The sequence below is a fragment of the Zalophus californianus genome, chromosome 8, assembly GCF_009762305.2.
Source record: "Zalophus californianus isolate mZalCal1 chromosome 8, mZalCal1.pri.v2, whole genome shotgun sequence".
Lineage (NCBI taxonomy): Eukaryota > Metazoa > Chordata > Mammalia > Carnivora > Otariidae > Zalophus > Zalophus californianus.
The window spans coordinates 81,712,316-81,724,558 of NC_045602.1; the positions used below are offsets into that span (position 1 = coordinate 81,712,316).

The 12,243-nt window shown below is 40.3% G+C and overlaps 1 protein-coding gene across 2 annotated transcripts in view; it reads left to right on the plus strand.

The window, feature by feature from the left end:
- Positions 1–12,243, plus strand: part of IL1RL1 (interleukin 1 receptor like 1) — a 36,476-nt gene that overhangs the window by 17,879 nt on the left and 6,354 nt on the right. The window contains exons 5-11 of one of the 2 annotated variants that reach the window (XM_027622739.1): positions 112–322; positions 1,358–1,532; positions 1,625–1,787; positions 4,114–4,185; positions 5,612–5,753; positions 5,853–5,992; positions 11,379–11,525. In XM_027622739.1, coding sequence (XP_027478540.1) covers positions 112–322; positions 1,358–1,532; positions 1,625–1,787; positions 4,114–4,185; positions 5,612–5,753; positions 5,853–5,992; positions 11,379–11,525 — 1,050 coding nt within the window. Of the gene's footprint in view, positions 1–111; positions 323–1,357; positions 1,533–1,624; positions 1,788–4,113; positions 4,186–5,611; positions 5,754–5,852; positions 6,818–11,378; positions 11,526–12,243 lie in introns of those variants that run through there. The other variant, XM_027622738.1, reaches the window with a different exon arrangement.

A 12,243-nucleotide genomic window follows, 5' to 3' on the forward strand; every position in this document is an offset into this window, starting at 1 on the left:
TTCTATATTTAATCCTAGAAGGACAGAATATAAGAATTATAATGTTCTATGATCATTTCAGGATCCCATTTATGCTTTGTTTGTTTGTTTGTTTGTTTTTTGTATCTGCAGGCAAATCATCCTGGGGCCTGGAAAATGAGGCTTTAATTGTGAGATGTCCTAGGCAAGGAAAGTCTCGATACCCTGTGGATTGGTATTACTCAAAAACCAACAAAAGTATAACCACCCAGAAAAGAAATCGTGTATTGGCCTCGGGGGAACGTCTTAAGCTTCTCCCGGCCAAAGTCAATGATTCTGGAATTTATACTTGCATTATCAGAAGGTATTAACCAGGCAGCCACCATAATCTTCGGCTTGTTCCCTTTTCTTTGATAATTGATGGTGTGAGCTGTCCTTCCTTTCTAGACCTTTGTGGGACAGCTGGATTTATAAAGTGGTTTGAATAAAAGAGTACTTCTAGGAATGCCATCAGATTGGGGCTTGGGTGATTATGAATTACTTAGAGGTAGAATGGCAAGAATTAATTTGTAGTCCAATTAGGAAAAGACCTAGCTTTCCTAGTGACCAAGAGAACTGAGAGCAATCACTCACTTTGGCTGGAAGTAAGAACAAACCAGCAAAAAGACCCAGTAATCTAGATGTTGGGCATCAAGGAGGCCTATGTGGGTGCAAAAGGGCTCTCACCAGTGCCTTAAACCTGAGAGGTAAGCTGAAGAGGGTTGTTTAAGATTGTGTGCTTGCAAATTACTTACCCTACATGTATATTGTTAAATGTTTTGATCTTGTGTCTGTATTTGGTACACACAATATGTCAGATGAACTACATCAAAATGCAGGATGTGTATAGTTAGGTGCCTAGGTTCTGAGGTCAGACCAGTTTTAGTTTCAAATTCATGTTCTGTCACTAGTTGGCTGTGTGATGCCAACAAGCGACTTCTCTGTCCCTCTCTGTCATCTGTGAAATACATATGATAATATAGCCTACTTCAAAGCATCCTTATGAGAATAAAATAATGTAATGTTAGCACCATGAATGGTACATAGAAAGCTCTCAATAAATACCACTTAAATCTTTGTAATATCCTTGGCATGAAAAGGAGATCTGTTGTATAAAGAAATGGTGAGGGAGTCATTTTCAGGGCTACCACAGGGGCTATGTTTTATCTCAAATGCAACACAAAAAGTATTTAAAACTCTAGATTTTTATAGATATTTTTAAATAAGAAAACAACCCCTGTACATCAGTTGTTTGAAGGAAAAAAAAAAAGCAATATTAAGTAAAAGCTTAGAATTGGATAAAGTCATTTCATTTCATAATCCTGAGTAACTTCTTAAATCGTTTGACTTATCTTAATAGTCCTACCTTCAATAAGATTGGATATGTAAACGTCACCATATATAAAAAAAAACCAGAATGCAATATTCCAGATCATCTGATATATTCAACAACATCTGGATCAGAAAAAAATTCCAAAATATATTGTCCTACAATTGACCTCTACAACTGGACAACACCTGTTGAGTGGTTTAAGGTAAAAGGACATTTGGGGGAAATGGATGAAAATTACACAAAACAGGTGCAAGTAAAGAGTCGCTGAAAATGGAATGGAATTTTTCATTGCAGAATTGTAAAGCTCTTCACGGGCCAAGGTATCACATACACAAGACCTTTGTGCTGATTGACAATGCGACTAGCAAGGACACAGGTGATTATACATGCAAATTTATGCACAATGAAAATGGACTCAGTTACAGCGTGACGGCAACCAGATCATTCGTCATGAAAGGTAAGCTACTGAATTTAACAAAATACAATATTTGAAAAAAAATAATGTGGGAGGAATTGTACCCTTCTTGTTGATTTTCCTAGACTGCAGACCCCCTTATCTGCAGGGGATATATTCCCAAACTCCCAGTGGATGCCTGAAATAGGGGATAGTACTGACCTTATATATACTATGTTTTTTTCTATCCATACATACCTATGATAAGGTTTAATTGATAAATTGGACACGGTAAGAGATTAGGAACAGTAACTAATTAAAAAACAGAAGGATTACAAGAAAATACTGTAATAAAAGTTACCATAGATCTTAGCAAACTCAGCATGCGATGTTTTTGTCTTTCCTTATTAAGTCGAGAGCTTTCACCTTTTCACCTCAAGGAAGCGCTCAATGGCCTCTCTCTGGCTTTTCTGCATCGCCTGCATCATTACTCTTGTGCTTTGGGGGCACTAGTAAGTAAAATAAGTGTTACCTGAACACAAGCAGTGGGATACCGTGACAGTCTGCTCATAACTTAAGAAAGCTATTAAGTGGCTAAAGGGCATGTGGCAGATAGAGTGTGGATCTGCTGGACAAAGGGACGATCCATTTCCTGGATGGGACGGAGTGGGGCATTGTGAAATTTTATCATGATACTCAGAACACTGAGCAATTCAAAATCTATGAGTTGTTTATTTCTGGAATTTTCAATGTAATCTTTTCAGACTGAGGTTGACCGTAGGTAACTGAAACCCTGAAAAGTAAAACCGGGGATCAGGGGCACTACTATGCTTCATGGTCCTCCCTGAGAGGTCCTCCAGCTTCATCTCATCTTGCACATTCTCTACAACAGAGCAAAGAGCTTTTCTAAATGTGCTGTCAAGATCTCAGGAATGTCAGAGGGAGTTTACACTACTAATTTAAAGCCAAATCTGTTCTCTCCTCTATGACTTAAACTTTTCAAAGATGGCATGATCTGAATCCTAATAAACTTTTTATGGATGGCAACATAAGTATTTGCAGAGCTAGATTAACTTTCCTTCTCCCAGTTTGTTGTCAGAAGTTCTGTAAGTAGAAAAAAAATCTATTTAATCTCTAATATAACTAACTGGATTAGAAATTTAGTGAGAAGTTCTATAAAGCGATGGATAGATATTGTTGGGTGGTTTTTAATTGTCAACCCAAAGTTATCAGGAGGCAATAAGTCAGCCAGAATGTTTATTTGGGATCAAATAATTGCAGTTTGGGGTACACAGATTTGGGGAGCAACCCAACTAGTGTCCCACTAGGGAGCAAAAGTCGGGGGATTTTAAAGCAAAGAGGGAATGCATGTAGACATCGTTTACAAATAATTCTAATGGGTATTAGCAGTAGAAAGCTAACCTTCATTTAATATAATTGGTGACTAAGGCTATCACAAGCAAGTCTCTTATTGTACCAAGTTGCGCATGTTTGGGTTCATTCTTGGAATATTTATAGTCTCACTAGTTCAAAAGTTCATAGTTCTACCAGTGAGGACATGGGGCCCATCTCCTTATTGGCCTCCTGGCTCCATTTCAAAACCTCCTGACATAAGTGACACCATTCCATTTCACCTTTCACACAATCCTGGTTTGCAATACTTTCTACATTGTCAATGACCTCAAGTAGATAATTTGATTCTAAAGAGTGCTTTTCAAATGTTAAAGTCTCTAAAACCTATTGGTGGTGAAATACCTCACCACCAAGGGTATCAAATCTACAAGGAGTCGGGGTTTCCTTAGTATCACATTATTCTGAAATAAATGAGAATCAAGGGGTGTAGGAATGCAGCAATCCTTCAGAAAACCCCCTTCACTGTCTCTAGGCATCGGTGCCACAGAATTTCCACAATGGTGAAACTCTGTGAGCGGAAGGGTGGACCTATGTGTTTATCATGGTCATAGGGCTTTTTTTTCCCATTCAACAAGCATTTATTAAGTACCTTATATGTGCTGTTGTTTCATGGGACTGTTGAAATCTTCCTTCCTGTAGTGTTGTGCTTATTCTGTAGAATTGTGCTTTTCTAGAAATTGCCAGGTCATGTAGTTTATTTAATGTGTTGGATTAACATTTGTTTTAATGATATAAAAGAGAACAGAAAATATGAAAGAGTATCATAGGTAGTAAGGGAAAGTATTACTTGAATGTTTTCCTTTTCCGTTTGTGTGTATGTGTGTGTGTGTGCATGTATTTGTTGCTGTGTGTCATTGTCAGAAAAATATGAGAAACATTGCTATGAAATAGGATAGAAATATGAAAACACAAGCTTTGCATTGATCACCATCCAATGCTCTCTTAATATTTATATTCTCTTTGTCTTTGATTTAAGAGGAGGAAAGCTTTTCTTGGTTTCCAGTAATTATAGCCCCTCCGCAAAATGAAACAAAAGAAGTGGAAATTGGTAAGAAAACTTTAAGAATGCTATACGTGTTACCTGAAGAATCCTTCCGTATGACTCTTGATCTGAATTCCCCAAGCATGGGTCAGGCAGTTAACGTGCTGGATCTTGGTGATTAAATGAAATGTGATGTGTAGAAATATTCACCTGAGCACTTGCTTAATATTAGGAATACCCAGCATTTATATTTGTATTGTACTTGTAACTCATGGTGCTTTCACACATACTATTTTACTTCATTCTTCTCTCCAGGAGGTGGACATTGTTCCCAATTTATGCTTGTGGTTACTTAGGCTCACGTAGGATCAATGACATGCCCAGGGTTGTGAATAATCAATGATAGAAGGATCAGAACCCAGGTTTCCGACTCTGCCCATCTCTGTGTTCTCTGGTTCCCCACCGGAAATGAGATACAGCTCAAAGTTCTTGGCCTATAAGATTAAGTCCCTTCATGAACTGGTTCTTACTGCATCCTGGCTCATCCACAGCTGTTAACCCCACTTGCCCCGTGTCCCCACTGCGCTGACCCCCTCACAGTTGTTACACTAATTAAGGCAGCGTTTCCACGCTCTTTCTTGCTTTTGTTCATGTTGTTCCTCCTTCTCATCTCTCAACAGTGAGCTCAAATACCACTCCCCAATGCCACCCTCTTCGCCTGCCACCAGAACCTCCATCCGATCAGGTCCAAGGAAACCATTTTCGCATACGGCCATGGCAGTGCTGCTCCCTAGAATGACCTCTCCCTCTGTATTCCCAAGTCGTTTGTCAGTTTTTCCATAGAAGACTAGAATACCTTGTATTTTAATCATTTGAGTGTGCTGTTGTCACCTTCTGAGACACTCTGCATTCCTCACCCCTCTGCATACTTCTGGACCCAGGAACCAAGGGCTCAGTAAGGGATGGCTGAATGCATGTCCCCAAGCATGAGGGCAGCCCCCATGCTTTCAGCTCAGGGTGGAGGAAGCCTCAAGTAAAAGGAGTTGTAATAATGGAGAGTGCTCTTGAACGATTCAATACTGGGATTGTAGCTGGGTCGAACAAAACAGTTTTACCAACCAAGGGGCTTCCAGAGAGATGAAGAGAATTCAGTAAAAGGAGAAAGATGTGGAAGAAAGAAGTCACAAAGAAATTCCAATTTAGATTAAAAAGAAGCCCTACCTTATAATCTGGGATTGATGAAGCCAGAGTTATTTATCTCCTTAGTTTACGCAGCAGATGAGAGGCAAGTGGGAGCAGAGCTTCCTCCAAACTGAATGAAGGGGGTGGAGGCAAGGCGAGGGCCTGGGACAGGGAGGGAGGTGCTAACAATAAGGGAGGGGAATGGAATCAGTTCCCGGCACACACCAGATGTTCAATGATTTTTTTTCCCACTGCACACACTATTGGCAGAACTGAATTTTACCGGTGAATTTCGTCACTTCTCACCTAGGAAAACGAGCAAACATACTTTGCTCTGCTTGTTTTGGGAAAGGCTCTCGGTTCATGGCTGGCGTCCGGTGGAAGGTGAATGGAACCACAGTTAAGAACTTTGGTGAAGCAAGAATTCAAGAGGAACAGGAGCAAAATCAAAGGTATTCTTATGCTGAGGTTAAAACATCCCCTTTTCCTCCCACACAATTTGCAACAGCAAAGTAAGCATTGAAAGTAACATGTCCTCTTTTTAATTTTAGCAATGAGCTGACTTGTCAGAACACCATTTTAAGAATAGATGATGTGAGAGAGGAGGATTTGTTGCTGCAGTATGAATGTCTGGCTCAGAGTTTGCATGGTTCGATACGGCACACCGTAAGACTAAAGAGGAGAAGTCCAAGTAAGGAGTGTTCCTGAGACTTTGGTCACCCGAGTTAGCTGCATCAACTGTAAGCTGAAATCATTTGCTTAGAGAACAATGTGTTGGAGTGTGGCTCTCAAGACAATGGAAGTGGCCCATCTCGTAAAATGAGCATCTCCTCTTAAGAATCCTGACCATTTGTCGTATGGTTTCCCAGTTGCTTCTCTACAGCTTTACTTTCCGCTTCTTCCTCCCCTCCCTTCTCTCCCTCCTCCCACCCACCTCTTCCTTCCCTTCCTTCCCCCCCACCCCCACCTTCCCTTCTCGTGTTGGCTCCTCTTTAACACCCAACTGCTTCCTTGGCCATCCTTCTGCTTTTATTAGCTCTCTCTGTCTCACTATATATGAAAGACAACACACTAACAGCAAACGTGAACATGCTCTTTGTTACCTTTCATGACTTTTATGACATGTCATAAACGCGTTCCCTTTTATAATTTTTTTTTTTGGTCCTGAAGAATGCACATTTTGTTAGTGAGGCCTGCAGAGTGGATGAAAAAGTGAAGTGCTTAATTACTGCCCATTCCAGGAAGAAGATCTTAGATGCTACTTTGTAGTAAGACATCGTATGCTGTCATTGTTAAACTTTATAAAACATTAAATTTATCTATTTATTTATTTTTCTACTTGCAAAACCGAAAGTATTTACCATCTGGTCCCTTCCAGAAAAAGTGTGTGACCCTTGTATCCTGTCTATTTGAAAAAAAAATTACTTGTGCACTAATACCATACTGTCTTATTTCCTGCAGCTGTACAATCAACTTTGATTTTGGGTAGAGTAAATCTTCCAATTTTGTTCTTCAAGATTGTCTTGGCTATTCTTCCACCTTTGTATTGCCACATAAATTCTCTTCAGATACATTTGGATTATAAACATGTTTTGCTACAAGTTACATAGAAAGTTTTATAGCTTGTTTTATAATTACTTAATGTGTAGTAGAAATCTTTCCATGATACTAAATGTTCTACACCATGATTTTTAATGGCTTCATAGTATCCCATTATACAGAGAAACCATCATTTATTTCACCAAATACATTGTTTGGCTACGTGTCATTCTTTTTCTGTCTTTTTAAAGATTCAATGTATTTAAACTAAAAAAAGAAAACACAACCTGTTCACCCATTTCTCCCACACCCACCCCTATCTCTGGTAACTACCAATCTAAATGTAGGTAAAACTCACGGGAAGTGTGGTAGTTCAGCTCATTTCTTTACTATATCTGTTATTCAACATGCAATTCAGGTACCACCTTTTGTGAGGAGACTTCCTTGGCCACCAGTTTGGAGTCTGTACTCCTTCCAGGTGTTCCTGTAGGGCCCTGTCTCTATCTTTATACTCATCACACTTACAAAAATCTATCTGAGAGTCTGCTGAATGTGACTCTAAGCTCCATGAGGGCAGGAACGGTGTCTCATCCATCTTTGTGGCCTCCATCTGTAGTGCAGTGCCTGGTACCTAGCCTGCACTCAATAACAATTTGTTGAATGAATAAATGAACGCATACCAAAGTTATCAAGGAAAACGAATTTTGTACATTTCCATTGCTCTAGCTATAAGGCCTAATTATTCAACAAAGCAACAGTTTACATTTATGTTTGTTAGGGTGGATAACCTTCCCAGTAACTTGGAAAGGCCAAATTGGTTAGTTTTATCTGAATCTAGCATGCCTTTAATGACTTCATTATAATTTGATGCAATAAAATATAATTATAACAAAAATAGGAAACTGACTACTCTTCAGTAGATCACGTTCAGACACTATATATAATCTTTTACAATGTAACATTCTCTTTCACAAATAATCAGCAGCATATGGAAGCAAGGTGCAGAGAATGATCTGTCTTGGGTACAGGTAATAAGAAGACACATTGTAAAGAATCTGAAACAGCAATAAGACCATCTAAGAGTCATTGTGGGTTTTTTTAAAGATTTTCTTTATTTATTTGAGAGAGAGAGAGAGAGAGTAAGTGAGTGAGCGAGAGAGAGAGAGCACGAGCGGGGGAAGGAGCAGAGAGAAAGGGAGAAACAGACTCCCCTGCTAAGCAGGAAGCCTGACACGGGGTTTGATGCAGGTCTTGACCCCAGGACCCTTGGCTCAACTCCAGGATCCTGGGATCATGACCTGAGCTGAAGGCAGATGCTTAACTGACTGAGCCAACTGGGCACCCCAGAGTCATTGTGCTTTTAATCATCACCTTACCCAGACATCACTAACCAGTGTCAGTGATGACATACTCCTCCTCTGGGGGCGAAGACTGCTTCTTCCTCCCACTCCCTTGGTATGTCATTGCATGCAATGATGTCAGCAAAAATAGTTTTACAAACATTTCCTTCCTGAGCACCTGTCAACTTCCTCTCCTGTTTGCATTTCCAGGCAAAGACATCTTGTTTGTTAGACGAAGCATTGAATCTAGTATAAATGGGTGGGGAGAAAAATATGGTATTTTTACACTTGTCACTCCACGCACAACTACGTGGAAATTATTTAATGTGTTTGTCACGTAGCCAAAGGGAGAGTTAAGCCCTCAGTTTATACCCCCAAGTGGGATAGAGCCCAGATTGATTTGGATAAACACACAGAGGTACAATGTGATGAAAAAAAATCGGGGGTGATAGATAAGCAGACCACCAATTTGATGTGTTCATGTTAAGTCTCTGCCTGAGGTCATGCTTGGAATTTTCCCTTTAATTTAGACTTAAACCACTGATTTATAAGTTTTTATCAAACAAACAGAATCATGACATTGAGTGCTATCGAGTTCCATGGGTTGCCAGGTTTCTACCAGTAATAACAGAGTCGCCCCAGGACATATGGACCACATCATAATGTAATATCAGGGCAGTCTGGTGGTGGTAGCTGGCACCGTGGATCCCCAAAGAGAGGGGAAGCTGTGCCCTGCCCCCCTGCCCCCCCCACCACCAGAGCTGCCATTGCCTCGATGTCCCCATGCCTTGCTTACGTTGTCACTTTTTGAATGTTCTCTGATGACCTGTGTATTGGAATTGTTTTCATGTTACATGTACTTGGTGACTTTTTTCCTTCTAGTTTATTTGTATGTGCTACCCTTCCCCTGGTTTTCTTTAAATAACATGGTTACACTCTGTTTTGACAACTGTGTACATTAAACAAAAACTGTTGCTACAGCAGTTTGTCACAGTGAATTCCTTTGTTTCTCATCACAAAATAAATTACAGTATCTCGAATTTCAACAACAAGAACTTTAAAAGCTTATGTTCCCGTGATTAAATAAATACTTGACACTCATAGTAATAGTAGTACACATTTATTCATTGTTTCCTTTAGACCTGTCTAAATATTTTCCATTTCATTTCTTATTTATTTGATCAATATTCCACGAGGAAGAGACTGTTACTACCATCCAATATTGCAGATAAGGAAACTGAAGCAAGAGGAGGTTGAAGAACTTACCAAATTAGAGTTAGAGCCAGGACTCAAACTTAGGCAGTGTTTTCTTGTTTTTAAACACTTTCAGAAAGTATTTAATGTTTAGTCACCATATACAAAATTATTTATACAGGTATAAAGTTATGAACAGAAAGATATTGAACTTCAACTTTCTTTACTGTCTTGGATTAACTTCTTTCCTCCCAGTGGAGGCAGCCAGCCATACGTGCAGTTACTTCACCACGATCTCCCCCAGAAATGTGGGTTCCCAGAGGGTATCCAGATAGGACTTTTTTTTTTTAAGATTTTATTTATTTATTTGACAGAGAGAGCGAGAGAGCACAAGCAGGGGGAACAGTAGAGGGAGAGGGAGAAGCAGGCCTCCCGTGGAGCAGGGAGCGCGAGGCAGGACTCAATCCCAGGACCCTGGGATCATGCCCTGAGTCGAAGGCAGACACTTAACCATCTGAACCACCCAGACGCCCCCAGATAGGACTTTTAGAGAGAGTGAGCTGGAGGCGAATCCCGTCGAAATGCTTTCCTTAGGGAGTATTTATCATTTATACTGATGACAGTGCAGGTAGTAAGCTCTCTGCCAATTTCCAGTAACAGGCCTCCTCCATTGCCCTCTGGTTTTGAATCTCTTCGCCTTGGCCATTCTTGATTTCACAGGGCTGGATACTCAGGATGCTGATGAGCTATGGGGGGAATCTGTGAATACGGATGAATGATTTTCTATGGCAAGACCGGGACCGCTTTGCTTTGAGACTTCAGACAAAAAATGCAGGGAGAACGCTATAAGAGACAAATCTCCTTTGAGAGTCTTCTTTAAGTGCAACTACTTGTAAGAGGACAGTTAATTCTAAAGAGAGAAGGAAACTTAAGATAGCCAAAAATACCATTAATGAGTACAACTCTTGTATTCAATTTGTGCATATCCGTTACAAGTCCTTGAAATCGGGAACCATCTTGTGCATGCACTTTGTGAAGCAGTGAGTATGTGACACAGTTCGGTGATGAGAAGAGTAGGGGGTGGGTTTAGAACCTAGAACCCCAGTAATCTGACTTCTCCATCAATCATGCTTTAGAGACGTACACGGCCCCTGTCTCTTCCCTGTTTTCCAATGCTGTAAGACCCCAAGACCTTTTGATTCGTTCTCCTTAGTGCCCCGACACCAGGCATATCCGTTCCTTTCTCATTATTACATGAGTCTGAACCCTCCTTATCTTTCACCACAAGTATTGCAGAAACTTCCTGTCCATTTTCCTCTAAGTAATTATGGTCTCTTCTCACATAGACAAATCTTCCCCTACCTTCAGATTAATCTTGTTTGTCAACCCCTCTCATTGTTAACACCCCACTCAACGCTTCTCAGTGGCTCCCATAACGTTCCCGAACAAAGGCAAAATGCCTTAACGGGAGCCTCAAGTCTGGTCAGAACCTAACCCTGAACCACATTTCTTATTGTGTCTTCCACTAATTCCCCAGACTGGATTACTCTAGTTCCTCAGAGAGCACACCACATCTCTGCCCTCGGGCTCACAGCAGCCCCTCTTGCCAGGAGTACATTTTCCTTGTTTTGCGGTTCTATAAAACTTCCCTCCTCCTGCAGGAAGGCTCCACTGCCCAGCCTAGCATGGAGGGAGCACTCCTAAAAGCCTCTGCCAGCTCAAATTACATGTTTACCTCCTATCTTAGTGAAGTTTACATTTCCCTCGACACCTTTTATGCTTTGAGAATCCCCTACAATGCCTAGCCTGCTGCCTTACCCAGAGTAAGCGCTCAACAAATGTTCACTTATTGATTCTTAAAGCAGCCATGAAAATCCCAGGTAGGCATCTCTTGTATGAGTCTCTTGTACTCCCAGTGGAGGTCAGCAGACATGCATTTGTTTATTTTACCGTGTTTTAGTAATAATAGTGATCATTTTTGTCCTCCCCTTATCTTTTGAATAGATGACCAGCAGAGCACCTACTACATACTGGCGGGATTTAGCACCTTGTTAATGCTAATCAATGTCATGGTGATAACGCTGAAAGTGTTCTGGATTGAGGTTATTCTGCTCTGGAGAGAAATAGCTAGATCTTACAAAACTAGGAATGGTAAGTGGCAAGTTTCACCTTTTTCTTCAAAAGAAAAGGATCCATAATGGCTGTTGGCTACTTGTCTGTTGATCCCTTAATAGCTATGCTACTAAACCCAGATTTTGCTTGCTAACTTATTGTCGGCAGATCTTTTTGTTTTTCAGTCCACTCTGAGGCTGTTCTCTATCCTTTTTTGTTGCTCCTTATGGTTCTGAGATTCATCTCAACAGCTCAAATTTCTTCCCCAATAGGCTTACTGTTCCTACTAAATCAAGAACAGAATCAGCCGAAGTCCAGAAAAGTTTAAACATACTGGAAAATGTGTATTGGTAAAACTTTATGGAATTCAAAACATTAACAAAAGTGTTCCTGCTTTCCAGATGTGAAGAGCTTAGAAAGGGCCATCAGAATGCAGGTGTATTTTACCAGAAAGCCCACTCCATAAAGAGTCCTACCTATGTGCATAAGTATACACATGAAAGAATACATTTATGCCTGCTAAATCAGACATTCTTTCCTTTGGAGGCAGATATACTTTACATTTTCCATACGGTCCAATCAACGAGGGCTAATTATTTGATTCTCCTTTCGCATTTTCACTTCCTAAGTTAGGTGAAAACAATAGCTAAAATTGAGATCGACTCCAAACAACAGAAGACTCCTTATCCATGACAATAAATATTTACCAATAAATTATTAATTAAATTTGACAATATGGTGGGTGCTAAACTGGACT